A 16,216-nucleotide genomic window follows, 5' to 3' on the forward strand; every position below is an offset into this window, starting at 1 on the left:
ACGGTGAGGTCCCCACCTGGAGGTCAGACAGCCTCAACTGCTGCCAACACAATAGGTTGGCGTTAATTCTCCGGTCAGCTCTTCTTCGATGTCTATTACCCTTTCTAGATGCGGATACAACACGCGGAAGCTCCTATCAATTGAAGTTGTGCTTTTAAGGACCCCTTTCCCAACTTCTTCGAACGGTCACAACATTCAACAAAGAAGACGCTTGGTCAAGTCTCGGACTCACCTTGTGATACAAGATCATCAGATTCCCACTAGCTGACCAGGTCCGCACACCCTCAGAACTCGAACCATGATGCCTTTCCGGGAAGCTCTACGAGGCATATCGTTCGCTTCGACAAGCAACAAGCGTCCATCATCTTCCCGCACCAGCTCATCGTCAAGCACTAGTAGCTCGCGGCGCTTGCCCTCGATCGAGGAGGCTCGGGAAGAATGTCCCACTTACGACGCGATATGCTCAACGCCAACGCCAGGGCAAACGCAAGAACATCCTGACGACTTCTTCAACACACAATCCGAGCCTACACGGTCATACACCGAGAATCAGCTCGAGCTCGAGATTCAGAATGAGTCAGAACCCGACGAAGAGTTACCCCCGTACGTGCTGCTGGACCACGGCGCCCGGAAACCCGCCTACTCAAGACACGAAGCGGCCGCAACGACAAACCCAGAAGAAACGCAGCAAGAGCCGTCGAAATTGGACGGCATCCTATGTCCTCGATGCAACATCAAGAAGGCAAAGACTTGGTACCATCAGAGGCAGAAGGAGCGTGAAACAAGGTGATTATTTTGCCCCCCCCCCCCCCCCCCCCCCGGCCCGGGGACCACCACCAGGACGAGTTCCTTATTGACGACACATACTGACCTTTATTTTGGTACAGGCCAAAACCAAAACCAAAACCAAAAGTCAACCGTGCTCCTGTTCACTATACGCGTGCCGACCTCGACAACGCCACGACCTTTGCGTATTACATCTTTTGAAACAATTGAACTGTCGAACATGGGTAGACTGATCCCAGGGGGAACAGCGATGGTAAATTTTTTCTATTTTCGAGCGTGCGGGAAGGGAAAGGAGTTGGATGGAAACTTTTGACATGTTTATACCATTGAGATACCCACTGACAATTACAATGTTTTGTACCTTCCATAAAGCAAATTCGACGTCCCCTTCTCAGGTGGTTTCTCTTGGTCGCAGGGTCCCTGTCTTTCGAGCCATTTGTGTATCATGTGCATGTCGTCCATGCCCCAGGGATACAGCAGTGATGTCGTTCCGATCGTAGATCCGGTGTTTTTTTTCCCTTCGAGGCAACGTGGATCCTTGTGAGGTACGTCGTACTCCGGGTGTCGTCTTAGTCCTGCGTTGCTGGATGTCTCGTCGATCAATTTCTTGGGTGCTAGAAAGAAGTACCTGGGTGGAGATTGACATCAGCAACTAAGCATCTACATCTACATCTGCATCTACATCTACATCTGCATCTACATCCACATCTACATCTGCATCTACATCCACATCCACATCTACATCCACATCCACATCTACATCTACATCTACATCTACATCTGCATCTACATCTGCATCTACATCTGCATCTACATCTGCATCTACATCTGCATCTACATCTGCATCTACATCTGCATCTACATCTACATCTACATCTACATCTACATCTACATCAACTGATGGATGAGCCTCACACTCGAAATAACATTAACTGATTAGTAGTACAACGGAATCGAGTCTAGCTGCTAACTTATGTGGTAAAGAGTACTGGTACAGGGTCAAAGACTATAGTATATACTAGTATTCTCTCGCCTGCGTCGTGCGTCGTGGCGGTGTGGCGGTGGTGCTTTACGCATCCTCCAGAACGGCATCCGCGGCCTTCTCGCTGATCATGTACGTCGGCAACACGATATAAAAGCCCGGGATCTTGGGGTACACACTGGCATCGACGACTCTTAACCCGTCGACACCGTGGACTCTGAACCTGGAGTCCAAGACCGCGTTGGGGTCATCGTCAGCGCCGATCGGACACGTGCAGCTCGCATGATGGCCCCAGGCCTCCTTCTTGATCCAGTCCTTCATTTCTTGCTCCGAGGTCGTCGACACACGGTCCGCGCCGGGCCAGACCTCGTGGAAATCGCCCTGGAGAGGGATGTAGGATTTGAAAATCTCCCGCGACAGCTGCATGCCCTCGTACACGGCCTGCAGGTCCTTTTCGTCGGCGCCGGCGTCCGTGTTGCCTGTGTCGAAGTAGTTGAAGTCGATGACGGGCGTGTCGCGCGGGTCGGCCGACCGCAGACGCACGGTGCCCTTGTTGTTGCGCGAATGCGCCTTGAGCACGATCCAGCTCCAGTGGTGCGCGTCGGCGAGAGATAAGTTGGCGTAGCCGGGGTGGTAGCCAGTGAAGTAAGCGGGAGCTCCCGAGATCAGGAGGTCAGGGTCGTCGTCCGCGTCGGCCGCTGAGGACTTCTTGACCACGGCGATGGCGATGCCGTTCGTGGCGTACGTGCCCTTGAGCAACGGTCCCGACGCCGTCTTCCATTGCTCCAAGCAGGGGTCCGAGCTGGTGCGCAGAAACGTGCAGTCATGGGTGATGGCGAAGTCTGTGTTGCTGTCACCTACGATGGTCGCCTCGTAGCGGTCCTGAAGGTTCGTGCCAACGCCGGGTAAGTCGACGACGACGGGGATGTTGAACTTCTGGAGCTCGGCTTTGGGACCGATCCCGGACAGTTTGAGAAGCTGCGGAGAGTTGAAGGCGCCGGCGGAGATGATGACTTCTTTGCTGGCGTCGACGCTGCCTGGAGCACCAGCGGATGCTGAGCCAGAGCCCGGGTCGGCGCGGTAGAGCTTTGGTCCCTCGATGTAGTCGACACCGACAGCCTTGGGCTTGTTGGACACCGTGGTATTGGTACTAGTACTATTATTAGTGTTATCGAAACGGACCTTGGTGACCAGTGTGTTCAGCTTGATGTCGAGATGGTACTTGCGGGATCCGTCGGCGTTGACGGCATTTGCGGTTTCGAGGATGAAATCTCGAGGCCCGTTGCGCTTCTTGTCGACTTCGGTGACCGCTATGGGGACCTGGTAGAGACCTTCTTGAGAGTCTCTAGAGGGCACGTAAGCGTTGATGTCGCGCAGGAGGACTTCGCCTAGTCCGGCCACCGTGTTGAGGATTCTTCCGAGGAGGCCTTTCCCCATGGCTGTGCCGGCAGCGATGATGAGCGAGAGCAGCTTTGTGTCCTCCACCGCGAGGGAGAGCTCGGTCAAACTGGTTTCGTACCATCCATCGAATCCATGGCCCACAATGCTGTTGGGAAGGTATCTGCACCGTTCAAGGCGTTCAAAGTATTTGCGCATATTGGCCGCCTCCCACGAGTTGTCTCCCGTGATGGTCGCAATGTTGTTCCAGTCACTCTCGTGCGGATAGATTGTGATCATGGCATTGTGTGCCGCACAGCCGCCCAGGGTTCCCGTGCGTGGGTACCAGATTCCCAACGGGGTCGAGCCGGCTGGTGGACTGTTGCCAACATAGTGATCACCTGAAGGAGTCTCCCAGACCATCTTCGAGTCTTGCTCCTGACGGGCTTCGTCGGAATAGTGGTTGACAAAATAGTCCCAACGCATTGGTGCGTACTCGGTCGCCTGCAGCTGCAAAGCAGGAACTTGTTGGAAGATTGCATCCCCATCATCATCTCCGGCGTCAATCAAGAGGACCTTGTATCCGGCTATTGCCAGCCTTGAAGCAAGTGGGCCACCTCCCGGGCCACTGCCAACGACGACATAGTCGTATGCTGTAGAATTGGCCGCCTGTGTCGCGTTCGTACTTTGAGCCTGCGTGATATTCTGGCGTTTGGCAAAGTTGTGATGTAAATGCTTGTGTCCAGCCGTGCTGTGCTCCGTGTTAGCTGGACAGGAACCTTGGGCGATGAATACTCACAGTGCCGTCACGATCGGAGTCAGAATAGCGAGCAATGCAAACCCCTTCATTGTTGTGATCTAAAAAAGTGTCTTAACCACAACAGCTGTCCGCAATCCCAGACCTGTGACAAAATGAACGACTAAAGGGTCAGGCCAAAGAGCGACGCGGATGCTTCGGAGGCCAACACACGTAGCCTCGCGAGAGACTTATATCTGGATAATCGAATTGTTGTTTCATTGTTGCTTGAGTTCGGGAATTGGCTCATCCACCTGGCTGCCTTGCCGACTGAAGTGATCTGCATTCGATGGAAGCTGCGCAATCATGATCTGAGGCGCCGATTTCAGCATGATCGGAGGCCAAGCTTGACTAGATGGGGTACATACCACCCATAGCTACTCGTACCTGCCACCGGAAAATTTAAGAAGGAAAGCACCGTCCGGGGGAGGACCATAGTCACAAGGTGGGGAGGCTCGAATGCATGCAAGCAGCTACTGCTTACCATTGAAACGGCGCTGTGGAGACACCGGAACAAGATGGCCGCGGTTTCAAGATCCCTGTTCCCTGGACAGCGTCGTGATTAATGCTTGCTCATGCTGCCAGGCGGGTGCTTTCTTTAAGTGTTGTCCTCAAGTGGTAGTCCTGCCAGAATCCAACAGCTGCTTGGTGTTAAGCAGAGCTCTGATCAGGATTGAGACATATAACGTTGATGTGAGCAGGAACGGATGCGGGGCTGAGCTTTGCAGAAAGTCTACAGTACCACAGTACACACTCGTAGGATCGTCCTTGATACTCGTACATGGTATGCGCTTGGCCGGAGTCTGCCGTGAGGGGCCCCGAGATTCAATGGGGCGTGATCGACGCTGACTGCCGACCGTTGACTACCATAGTGTGCCCCTGCAGTAGTGGTCGATAGCCTTGCATTAACTTGGGTGGAGTTGCACCAACATGGTAGCCCCATGGCGCCAGTAAGAAGCCGGCCTCCATGGCTGCATTCCTACCGGCGCCATGGAGCTTGCATGCTGGACTTGAGACTGTGTTGTGAGCACCCAAGGCGTCCTGTGCCAGATTTCGGGGTCAATTACATGGCATGGGGCGCTTTTGGTGCCCTGAATGTAAGCAATGCCAGACGGTGTCGGTGTAAGACGTTCAATTCGCTTCAACCGAAAAACTGCTGAGTACAGAGCCCGAGAACAAGAGGAAGCCGGGCTTGTTTTCATAGCACTGCCATCATTAAGTACTTAACTCTCAAGTACTTGACTCTACCCAAAGTCTGTACTGCTACCGACTTCTCTGTAATTATGTACCAACCACAGTAATAGATCAGGCCATTTTCCTTGTTTACCAATAAGCTGCCTGGGCAAATAGGCGAAGAGCATAGAACTCGACGCTTAGCTCCCATCAGGCGTCAGATTGCAACACCAGGTCGACCGTCTTGGACGCTCTCGATGTCAACCAAGGGATGGAAGTCCCCTTTGTTCTCGTCTTTGCGCAGGTCCATGTGTATCACCGGCGTCCTATTCCCACTGGAACGGCCAGTATTGCTGCCCTTTGTACTCTTGCCTTGAACCGTGCCACTGAAGACCTGCGGGAAATAATGCTTGAACAGAGAGTATAGCGCTGGCATGCAGGCGCAAATTATTCCAACATGCAACTCTATGCTCGACCAGTAGCCGAAGGGCACACCATCCCACGAGACATTCGTGGACTTGGCGAACGAGGAGAGGGTGTCGAGTCGCAGAATGCTCACGATAGTGACACTAGGCAAAGGTGACCCTGTTAGCAGACGAACTCTCTCAAACTGGAAATGACGTTCGTTGAGCCAGGAGAACACTCACAATATACCAACACTTAACATGATGGAAATTTGCAGCTTCTTCTTCCAATGTAGGTTGAGTCTTGAAATCAAGCCGAGTGGCATGACAACTATCGTGACGTCAAGACCAATGTTGATTCCTGCTGCGGCCCATCCTTGTGCGTTGACATTGTTACAGTGACCTTCGTGTTCGCCGTCCCAGTGCGTCCAAGCGAGACTCACAGGTCGACACTGGAAGACGGAGACGAGCACAAATGCGATCATGTATGCCACAGTCGCCCCCATCACGATGAATACGAGTCGACGAAAATATGTTTCGGGAAATACTCGCAGGTAGAAGCTGAGAATGGCCATTTTCGTCATTGAGATCGTCACAAGATATATGACCTCGTCGACAAAGTATATCTGTCCCTGGTTAGTATCTCGTCCTGTTCACGAATACGCAAGCATTCACAAACCTTGAGAATCTGAGTGATGTGATCGAAAGGAATCGTCCAGATATCCTTTCCATAGCCATTCTTGGTGACTGGTTTCTGGTTAGATTGAATGGAAGGAAGTTCAGCTTGAAACTTACGTATCACGGAGAGCACTGAGAATACTATGCCAAGTACCTGCCATTCCTGTAAGTTTCAAGCTCGAACTCTTCTGAGAGATCTTACCATGGCAACGGTTATGCTGAGATCGTCGTAGCCCAGTCGTGCAGCTGGCACGATGAATTTGGCGGAAATGCGGACTATATAGACGACCAGCGCCACAGCACCTCCTCCCGCGCCCACGCCTGCGACGAGGCTGCCTCTGTCGCGTATTGGCGCTCCGCAGGTTGTGTAAGATACGTTTTGAGTAGCTTTGACACACAGTCAGTCTTTAACGGCTGGGCTTGCATGTTCAAGAGGTAAGACTTGCTCAGTTGCTCTTTGATGGTACAATTCAGTGCCACACACTGGGTGATGGCTTGTATCAATTCCTTGTCCGTGCAAATACAAGCTGTATCTGTTGGAGAACACCGAGACTGAGCAATGCCTGCCATGGTGCAGTCAAGCTACACTTGTCAGCATCGGGCAAGGCAGGCTTGGAGTAAAACTCACACCACATTTGGGATATTGTTGCTGTGCCGTGGCAGACGACAACAGGGTAGATAACGCAAGGGCGATGGTGGTAGTAATTAGCCGCATTGTGTGACAATTCTCACTGGGACTTATGGTGGTAGTGGTCGATAACGAAGCAAGAACAGATCGTGGGAAGTGTCCAAGGCGTGTCTATCATATATTTTGATGCCCGTGGCTGGCTATCAATGAGGAACGCTGCTCGTGCAGCAGTGCTTTCGCCGGGGCTGTGGGCTATCGGCATGCAGTGACAAGGATATGAGCTCCTTCGCTGCTGGGGAAAATCCAGAAGATACGGCTTCTGGTAGGGTGGAGATCCAGACCCGTATGATTGGCAACAGTAAAGCTCTTAACCCTGGGCTCTGCCCCATCCACTGAGGTGAATGGAGTGCTGGAGCCAGAGAAGAGTGCGGCCTGTGCAGAAGAACTTAGCACAATATCCAGTATGCAGGATCACGCGAGAGTCTGTTTTGCCTGACAAGCATCCAAATCCTGCAGTTGGTCCTGACGGCATCCCCGGTGGGTATTGCCATAGAATGATCGACTTCAATCATATAGACGAAAAGAGACGGTGGATACAAGGGAGCTATAGCAAGTCCTCCATAGGGGCTCTCAATACGGAGGTATGAGAAGGTAAGCTAGAAAGGCCAAGGCGTCCAGAGTTTGCGGGTGCAGGCACGGCAGGAAAAGGTGTCCGCACTCCCAACGATGCAGCCTTACCTTCAGGGATATCCCCAGCCTCAGATAACCGCGGCCTCAGTTGGCCATTAGTGGCTCAAAGCAAGATTGGCCAAAGTTGACTTGGAAGGTTCCGGCCTCATGGCCTGGATAACTGAAGTTGGCTTGGGCTCCCTAGCCCCAGAGCTACTGTACAAGTGCGAGTAAGTTAGTTTTGTTAAGAACCTCTGATTTGGAAACCAGAAACCCAAGCTACATAACCCGAGCTTCGATGTCGTGACTGCCCATCGTTAACAGGCAAACCGATAGAACGACGTGCTTGTATACCATCGTAGAGGCTTCATTTGAATCCTGTAGCAGAATGGTGGGTGATAAGATCGAATGCTTGCCGCGGCAGAAAGCCCAGTGAGCAGGATGAGCGGGTTTCCATGCTCGAGCCACGAGAATTCCCACGTTCCCGCTGAGCAAAGTGATCAGCAGAGTCTTCGAAAACCAAACCACAACGGTTGCAAGACCAAGCAGGCTTTAACAGCAGCGGTTCCGTCCATCAACATTCACCTCCGCTGGGACTGTGATCGCCGACTCGGCCCCAGCAAGGCAGGGTGATCGACAGACTCGTCACGCCAGGATCAACGATGTGCTTGGCCATGAAGCTGGCGCAATTGTGAAGTGCAGTTCAGGCCCTCTGGACCGGGGCCTCATATGATCCTTTTGATTAAGGACTCAGTCCGCTGTACCCTAATGTGATCCCTGTCGGCATCCTGCTTCTCCACTTCCCGGTTGGCCGGCCCAGGAGTCAGGGCGATGGCCCGGCACCGCGTGAATGGCTGCATTCGTGCCCAAGCATCGTCAGACCTTGGCACTGTTAAATCCTCCGAGTACGAACGAGTATGGAGGATGCGATGTGGTTCGTGAAAATCGGTACCATGAAGGGCTTAGTTAAACATGGTAATACTCCAGCTCTCTTTTCCAGGATGCTGTCGTTCGGCTCAGCCCGTAACCTTTTCGGCAGGTCCTGAGATCGTCGCCACGGGGAATTGCGCATTCTCATTCCCACCCCTACTACTCGTCGAGGGTTGGAACGAGCTGATTCATGCCGACCAATCGAACACTTCTGTGCCGGTCTCAAATGAAGAAAGATCAGCTCCACGTTCATTGGATCGACGTCAGTAACCGCAAACCGTCACAGAAGACTGTGCAACATTTTCGATGCCTACTCCCAGGATTTAGGTGTTGAGAACGACTTCAGTTGTCGACGCTTGCTTGTCAGCGTTCACCAACTCACCGCAGTCACTCTTTTTCGTACATATCGCTGCTGAGCTGGGCAGCTCCGTCGTTCTTTACCATAATGAAGTTTCCCTTGATTTCATGCACCGTGCTTCTCGGTTGCAGCTTTCTCTCTTTTGCATTCCCAACCGCATCGAACGTTGCACTCCTTGCAAGAGCCGGCGGGTTGGATATCCCGGAGGACTTGGTGTCACTTGACGACGTTATTCGTCATGTACGAAGAGACCAGCATGAGAAAAGGCTGCTTGTTGATCCGTTGAACAAGCCGGTCGATGGTATGAGAGTCTTGCAAACAGTGCAAGCGCAGGACTAACAGGCACAAGTCAGCGGCAAACACAAATGGCAAGCTCCGGATTTTGCTGCAGGCGCACAGCGAGGTCCCTGCCCTGGACTCAATGCGTTAGCCAACCACGGCTATATTGACCGCTCTGGAGTAGCAAATGTAAGTCCATGCCTTGAATTTGTCCTTCATGGTCGTACCTTAACTTTCGCATCATAGTTCCTGGACGTTATTGGTATCATCAACACAAGTCAGTAGCTCATAGGCCGTGAGTCGCCAATAGTCATGCTAATTCTAGGCAGTTTATGGAATGGATATTGGGCTCTCGACCATCCTTTCCACGATGGGTACTATCTCACTTGCTTTCAAAAGAAGACCATTCATTGACAAACGCAGGCACCGTGTGGACTGGCGATCCTTTGTCTTTGACTCCAGGCTTCTCCATTGATGGAGTATCTCCCAAGGTTCAAAATCTTCTGGGCAACCTACTCGGCCTCTTGGGCGAGCCTCAAGGCATTGGAAGGTCACATAACTTCATTGAGGCTGACGCTTCACTCACCCGGGATGACCTTTACCTCACTGGTGATGCCTCCACCATGAACATGGACAAATTTCTGAAGCTGTACAATCGACCTGGTAACGGGACAGACATCATCTCGATCGACGACGTCCTGCAGCAAGCGGTTGATGCTCTCAACGAATGCATTGCCACCAATCCATATTGCTGGTACGGGCCTTACACTGGCATGATTGCCCGCAACGCTGGGGCTGCATTTGCACTCCGATTGCTGTCCAATCACTCGGCGGAGAATCCTGAAGGGGTTCTGAGTAAGTTGCAGGAAAGCCAGGGATATGCGCGGCTTGCTAACATGAGACGCAGCCAAGGAAGTGTTCAAGTCCTTCTGGGGCGTGGTTGACACTGACGACGGCGGACTGGAGTATAAACGCGGATGGGAGCGCATCCCCGACAATTGGTTTCGAAGACCTGTTGATTACGGCTTGGTCCAGCTAAATCTGGATTTTGTAGCCTGGTTTCTCAAATACCCGGAGCTCGCATCAATCGGAGGCAACACTGGGACGGTAAATTCATTCACGCCCTTGGATATCTCGGATCTTTCTGGTGGTTTGCTGAATGTCGAAACATTGTTGGAGGGAAACAACCTCATTTGCTTCGCGCTCCAGATTGTCAAGACAGTGTCACCGAATTCTCTGTCAAACCTCTTTGCAACTCTGGCGGAGCCACTGAAGCTCATTACCGACGCGCTGGGCTCGGCGATCACGCCTTTGACATGTCCATCGTTTGGAGATCTTGCGTATGGTGGTCAACCGATCTGGGATTCGCTGAACAAAGCCTTCGCTGGCCCTGGACGTGCAGGCTCGCCGCTGTGAAGGATGAAGGCGGTTCGTCAAGTAATTGTAGCCTTAAAATACTTGCGCGAGCAGAACAGTTTTCCGTCTTAATTGCTGGATGGCGCTGCCTCTCACATTCGCTTCATCATCCACGTGGTCGCCGGCGTCAGCAATTAAAAGCTGCATTCGTGGCATTCGCACTTAACGGAAGGAATTTAGACTCGAGCCGGAACATGGATACCTCAGCTTCGTGCTCTGGATGTCCATGGCCGTATGTCTTCTTTAATTTCGTATTTGGTTGAGCGGTTCCTCTCCTAATCAGTAACTTGTTGACTGAGCGCCGGTAACTTGTTGACTGAGCGCCGGTTCCTGGTGGGAGATTGACGCCCAAGTCATTCCACGGTCAATTAATGGCAGCGCGGACTTCGAGGTGCGCTCTTTCTTGGCCTCGTGTCCGGCACTCGTGTTTGCAACAGCGGTGCCTCGTTCCGTTCCGCCACAGCTGATCATACCAGGAACCGGTCCTGGCCATTTCACAGAAGCCTCCAAACCAGGTAAAAGCTTCACCGTCGAAAGCGAAAATGACCTCCACGGATATAGACATATAAAGAATGGATGTCATCTCGTAAGATATTCGGGAGACTCCGGGCCCAAATGACAAACGAGACATTTTCAAGACCCGTACTCGTACAGCCTTCTCCAACTGCCGCTGATGTTAAGTGGCACCCATGGGCACACCAACCAGTGGTCGCAAGGCTTTGACTTGTGGAACTCGTTAGCAAACTTTTGTGCCTTTTTTGCAGTCTGGACGGACCTTGATTACTGGTCACCCCATCTCAAACTCATCATTGACAGTCAGGCCACATCTGTTCCTGAAAATATGAGCCTGCGGGTGCTAACTGCCGCGAAGTGCTTGATACAGATTTGCTTCTGTGCCTTACCGCAAAAGTTTGTACGAGCACCCCCGCGGAGAAATAGTCCGTATGGATTGCCGCAAGGCTTCAAGCCTTGTAAATGCTGACCCTATTGCGTTCGCGGGATTACCCAGCCGACACTGGCATCGGTGGCAGGTTTGATACAACGGGCCCACAGGTCGGCGATCCATCCGAGCAAATGCACGTATTGTTGATAACACGACCTCCGATGATAAGTGGAAAAGTGTGCACCACATGCCTTTGGTCTCCGTTCTTGCGCAAAGAGGCTGCCGCGGAGATAGATTGTGTAGGTTCTCGTCCGTACCACGATCCGAGTTGTTTTCTTTGAAAGCAATATATAAAATACTCCATAGCAGCCTCAAGTCACGACACCCCCAGATTGAGATACGCGTTGGAAGCAAGCCATATCAGTCCGACACAATGGAACACATCGACGGTGCCCTTATCTCTCGCGACCTCCCCACTCGCATGCGGTACATGCAATCCTTCCTGCAATGGGACCCTGCCAAAGACGGGCCACTTATTGAAGCTTGCAAGCCTGTCCTGGCACCCTTGGTCAACGACGTTGTAGATGCAGTCTACGATCACTTGCTCAAATACGACATCACAGCTGCGACATTTGCGCCGGCACAATCGACTGATGGATTGTCCGTCAACGTACAAGAGCTGCACCGCGAACACGCAAACATCAAATTCCGCAAGGACTTTCTCAAGGGATATCTTGTCAGACTTGTCTCGAATCACGATTGGACGCCCGAAAGCAAGTTCTGGGACTATATCGACAAAGTGGGCAAGGCGCACACAGGCACGCTGGATTCTGGCTTGAAGCACCGCAAGGGCAAGCCACCGTTGTTCGTGGAGTATCGGGATGTGAATTTGCTGCTCGGCTGGGTCGAGAACGCGGTCACTGATATCGTTATGGGTGTCGAGGCGCTGGATATCAAGACCAAGGTTGACGTGCTCAAGGCCTTGAACAAGTACTGGTGGCTTCAGAATGACCTGTTTGCGCGGCATTACGTCAATGAGCTGTCGGCAGAGGCACCAGAAGTCGAGATAGGGCAGGAAGTGAGAAGTATGGGATCACCGTCAGCTAATAAGCTGTTCAGCCATGAGACCCCAGCGACTGCGATTTATTATTCCGTGGCCGCGGCGGTGCTGCTGGCTGTTGGTTGGAAATTGATATGAGCGAGAGCATTTGGGCCATACTAGACGATGATACATCTGAAAGAATAAAGAGACCAGGGCACGACGGTACGTCTGCAAGGAGTATGTCTGAATAAACCTAGAGAGTTGAGGGAAGATGGCGTCGGAATACGACAATGACTTGATCGATTGAGGGAGTACTGCTGGCGAATATGTGGGAGAATCTAGATCTTACCTTTGTATGAATATGACACTGATGATATTAGCAACGAAGCTGTATAGCAAGACGGCGAGAATAAATAATAATGGGGAGTATGGTGAGGAAGAATGGCTTTCTGAGCAATCTTCAGGAATACAACGATATCTGTAGAGAGTGACAAACATGCCAAGCTTCCGGCAAACACTTCTACATTGGGACTTTTCAACTCGCGAGCTTCATTCAACGGTCTTCGGCGTAGAGAGAAGAACGAAGTCGACCACCTCTTCGGAATCTTCACTTTCTTGCGCAATACTGATACCCTGTAGTCTCGCTAGACATCCCGTCTCCCTCCTCGTCTCCTTCTCAGTCAGGCACAATGATGTGCTCCTCCTGCCGCCGGACTTTCCTCACACGCCTGCGCTCCATACATCTTCAACCTCAATCCTCACATCCACCGACAATCTCCTTTGCCCGCACCGTTGCAACGGTCCCCTCGACTCCCAATGCCGCTCCCCCTCAAGCGCCGCCCTCAATCGCTATAGATGGTGTCGGCAACCCATCTCAATCCTCAAACACTGCCGGCAAATCGCAACCGTTATCCGAACCGCACACTCCCTCCACGTCGACCGCAAAATCTGGCTCTGGTCCTGACTCGACGAAAAGCACAAGTTCAAAGAAACCATCTCGCCCAAAAGGTTCCGTTCCGGGCGGCGCCGAGCTTCGCGGTCTGGGCTACACAAAAGCCAAACCCAAGGTCACAGCAATGGAGGACGACGAGTATCCGGACTGGCTATGGACGTTGCTGGACGATAAGAAGACGACGCCAGGCGAAAAAGTTGATCTCTCAAGTAAGCTGATCTGATTCTCAGACACGCCCGTGCAAAGTGAGAGAAACGTGCAATGTCAGGACTAATGCGTATATAATGCTAGCAATGACGAAGAAACAGCGCGCCCGCTACGAGAAGAAACAAGCTCGCCTACTCCAAGACACCCCCAAGACCGTGCCAGTGCATGAACAGAGCAAAGACCTCACGGGTCCTGAAGACGACGCCATTATCAGCATGCAAAGGAGGCAGGAGATTACCAAGAGTGCTCGAGGAGCCAGGAGAAGGAGTATACGCGAGAGCAATTTCTTGAAGTCGATGTAAAACTAGACAAAGTTGTTCCTCGCTTGGCTGTGGAGAAGTTGTGTGTGAATACTAATTAGCATGTGAAGCCTTGTTTGACAACCACGCGGCTCTTGTCCAGTTTGCGTGGAGTGGGTGTCGAGGGTTCTGAGTCTGTTGCAGGGTCATACCGGCAAGATTTGTGCGTGAAGGAAGGCAGACTGAGATGTCGGGGATGGACAAAACGAGCTCAAGTCAAGACGGCTCGAAGAAACCCGCAGGCGAGGGAAACTGCGGTGATGAGAGAAACTCATGGCCTTGTTCAACACCAAGCGGCGCAAACACCTGATTGTCTATATATTCATATACCCAGTTGTGGATATAGCCACATCAAGGACGTATATCCCCATATACGCCGCTCAGTGGCTATGCTCCCTACACCATCATGATTCAGCGCCATGTCGTATATCATGCTTCGTGTAAGTAAATCCCATCAGTCCCGTCAGGGAGCACATGCCAAGTCATGCAAAGACTGCCTATATCGATATTGGTCGCCACCCCGGGGTATCAGCTCCATTTGTCGTTGTTATCAATTCGCAGCTCCTGTCGATGGCCAACAATGGTTGTCTCCTTCGCTGGCCTCACAACACCAAACTCACCATGACGCCAACAAAAAGATAAAAGCTCTCGTAGTCATCGTGTTCATGCACTTATAGTGCTCGCTGCTGATGTCCACCTCAACCGCCTCAAACCGGAGCCACTACTCCGCAGCGCTTCCCGGCTACAATTGCCACTTGTGAGGCCCATTTCACTTTCGATTCTGCCCACCTCGCGGCCCCAAGCGTACCCGGCGCTGAAGCTGATTGCGGAGAAGACAAGGACGACACCGGCTGATATCATCCACGAGGCTAGAGTCGGACTTATGAGTTCCTCGCCAGCCATAGCTGCTTTGGCTGGCCGGAACTTCTTGGCATGTCGTTCCTTGCTGGATTCTCGGGACTTTCGTTTGGTCTGCTTGGGTGATGATGTCCGTCTCGACCTAGGTCGTGTAGGGTTCTCCAGTTCCGACTCTGGCACCAAACGTAAGGCCGTCGCTTGAGCAGAAGGTCTGCTGGTAGGTGCAGCGGGCCGAGCATCAGGTCCCTTTGGACGTACTGCAGCGGCGCATGAGAGTAACGTTGTCAAAGAAGCTCGCAAAGCGGCATCATGATCAGGCTGGTATGAAGATGTATGAGCCCGGTACCTTGACTGGTTCTGCCGTTGATAACTTCGCTGGGTGATTGTCCGCTCGTTCGATGGTCTTTCTTGCGTGAAACCTGGCGCGGCTGGGAAGTACGAATCTGGAATAGGACCTTGCTGAGCGGAAGGAGGATGGGTGAAAGCATTGGGCTGAGGTGTAAACACCTTGTCCGTGTTGCCAGTCCCGAGCGCCGTCGAAGTGTCGTCATCGTCGGCCGTCTCGTCCTGGGATATATCTTCATTGGAACTGCTCAAGACTCGATCGCTGTCACTCTCGCTCTCTTCATATTCGTCTTGACTGCTGCCGGCGGTGCTTGTTGATCGTGGCTGGGACGCTGTAAGGCGGCTGGAAATATGAGGTTGGCGGGATAGTCGTTCGTCTCGAGGCCGGATCTGGAGACCCGTAGTGACTATATCATTGCTGGTAGATGATAAGGAGGATGAGGATGGGCGCGACGGTATTTCAATCCAGGAATCTGTAGAATCGTTAGTAAGGTCTGCCCTCAATGGTATCCGGCGGGTTGAGCAATGATTACCCTCGGAATGCATGCCTCGCACACGCGACGATGGCATTGAGGTGTTGTCTGCGCCTAAGGGATGGCGATTGTCCTGCTCATCTCTTTGGGGAGCGAGGGGCTCGTTATATGCTGGTCGCATTGTCTGTGTGCCTTTGTTTGCCTTTTGCGTGACGATGAGGTCTCCGCCTGGAATGACGATCAATATGTGGGCTAAGTCTCGAAAGCCTGCGCAGTCTCAAGTCTGCCCCTTTCAAAACGTGCTCAGTCGTTGAGGAGATGGCGATTGCAGAGCCACCGAGGTCGGAGCCTCCAAAAGTCCTTGACCACGTAGGAACTTGTTGAGGCGATAGCGAATGTAACTAGTACCGGCTTGCGTCTCACCGACTGATGCTGGCAATGGTGGGGTGGTGCTCCTGGTGGGCTTACGCGCAGACGCGAGGATGGCTGACCTAAACCTGCGCCACGGTACTTTGATGGCGGGGTCACTTCGTCGCACTCAAGAAGCCCAATTTCAGTCTGATTGCAACAATGAGATGTTGAGTACGGAGTATCGGTTCAGATGGAGGGATGAGGAAGTACAGAACTGTGCGTGTCCGACCAACGAAGGGAATAGCCAGCGCGGAATTGCCAGATGTACTT

At 52.4% G+C, this 16,216-nt stretch overlaps 7 protein-coding genes across 9 annotated transcripts; 4 read left to right on the forward strand and 3 right to left on the reverse strand.

Moving 5' to 3' along the window:
* Positions 1 to 298: 298 nt before the first annotated feature.
* PV05_09824 (uncharacterized protein) lies at positions 299 to 1,687 on the forward strand (the record flags this gene model as incomplete). The annotated part of the gene is made up of 2 exons (XM_013456200.1): positions 299 to 786; positions 1,444 to 1,687. The coding sequence occupies 2 exons, from the start codon at positions 299 to 301 to the stop codon at positions 1,685 to 1,687; spliced, it is 732 nt and encodes a 243-aa protein (XP_013311654.1).
* A 168-nt stretch (positions 1,688 to 1,855) lies between these two features.
* On the reverse strand, positions 1,856 to 3,994 carry PV05_09825 (uncharacterized protein; the record flags this gene model as incomplete). Its single annotated transcript, XM_013456201.1, has 2 exons — positions 1,856 to 3,896; positions 3,945 to 3,994. 2 exons carry the CDS (start codon positions 3,992 to 3,994, stop codon positions 1,856 to 1,858), a joined length of 2,091 nt encoding a protein of 696 aa, XP_013311655.1.
* A 1,016-nt stretch (positions 3,995 to 5,010) lies between these two features.
* PV05_09826 lies at positions 5,011 to 11,076 on the reverse strand. 3 transcript variants are annotated; one of them, XM_013456203.1, is made up of 8 exons: positions 9,288 to 11,076; positions 6,825 to 9,235; positions 6,643 to 6,778; positions 6,399 to 6,583; positions 6,314 to 6,350; positions 6,198 to 6,265; positions 5,762 to 6,144; positions 5,011 to 5,683 (listed from the first exon to the last, which is right to left on the reverse strand). In XM_013456203.1, exons 2-8 carry the CDS (start codon positions 6,909 to 6,911, stop codon positions 5,332 to 5,334), a joined length of 1,248 nt encoding a protein of 415 aa, XP_013311657.1. In that variant the 5' UTR covers positions 6,912 to 9,235; positions 9,288 to 11,076; the 3' UTR covers positions 5,011 to 5,331. The 3 variants fall into 3 exon arrangements, with proteins under 3 accessions (XP_013311657.1, XP_013311656.1, XP_013311658.1); XM_013456202.1 differs by having other exon boundaries at positions 6,825 to 7,256; positions 7,563 to 11,076; XM_013456204.1 differs by having other exon boundaries at positions 6,825 to 11,076.
* PV05_09827 (uncharacterized protein) lies at positions 8,869 to 10,476 on the forward strand (the record flags this gene model as incomplete). The annotated part of the gene is made up of 5 exons (XM_013456205.1): positions 8,869 to 9,082; positions 9,131 to 9,280; positions 9,390 to 9,434; positions 9,484 to 9,915; positions 9,968 to 10,476. 5 exons carry the CDS (start codon positions 8,869 to 8,871, stop codon positions 10,474 to 10,476), a joined length of 1,350 nt encoding a protein of 449 aa, XP_013311659.1.
* Positions 11,077 to 11,377: 301 nt separating the features above from the next.
* PV05_09828 (uncharacterized protein) lies at positions 11,378 to 12,889 on the forward strand. Its single transcript, XM_013456206.1, has one exon. It carries the CDS (start codon positions 11,607 to 11,609, stop codon positions 12,555 to 12,557), a length of 951 nt encoding a protein of 316 aa, XP_013311660.1. The 5' UTR covers positions 11,378 to 11,606; the 3' UTR covers positions 12,558 to 12,889.
* A 79-nt stretch (positions 12,890 to 12,968) lies between these two features.
* PV05_09829 (uncharacterized protein) lies at positions 12,969 to 14,311 on the forward strand. Its single transcript, XM_013456207.1, has 2 exons — positions 12,969 to 13,562; positions 13,645 to 14,311. The coding sequence occupies exons 1-2, from the start codon at positions 13,091 to 13,093 to the stop codon at positions 13,860 to 13,862; spliced, it is 690 nt and encodes a 229-aa protein (XP_013311661.1). The 5' UTR covers positions 12,969 to 13,090; the 3' UTR covers positions 13,863 to 14,311.
* On the reverse strand, positions 14,135 to 16,180 carry PV05_09830 (uncharacterized protein). The gene is made up of 2 exons (XM_013456208.1): positions 15,596 to 16,180; positions 14,135 to 15,535 (listed from the first exon to the last, which is right to left on the reverse strand). The coding sequence occupies exons 1-2, from the start codon at positions 15,714 to 15,716 to the stop codon at positions 14,523 to 14,525; spliced, it is 1,134 nt and encodes a 377-aa protein (XP_013311662.1). The 5' UTR covers positions 15,717 to 16,180; the 3' UTR covers positions 14,135 to 14,522.
* Positions 16,181 to 16,216: the final 36 nt, after the last annotated feature.

Source organism: Exophiala xenobiotica (genome assembly GCF_000835505.1).
Source record: "Exophiala xenobiotica strain CBS 118157 unplaced genomic scaffold supercont1.6, whole genome shotgun sequence".
Classification (NCBI taxonomy): Eukaryota; Fungi; Ascomycota; class Eurotiomycetes; order Chaetothyriales; family Herpotrichiellaceae; genus Exophiala; species Exophiala xenobiotica.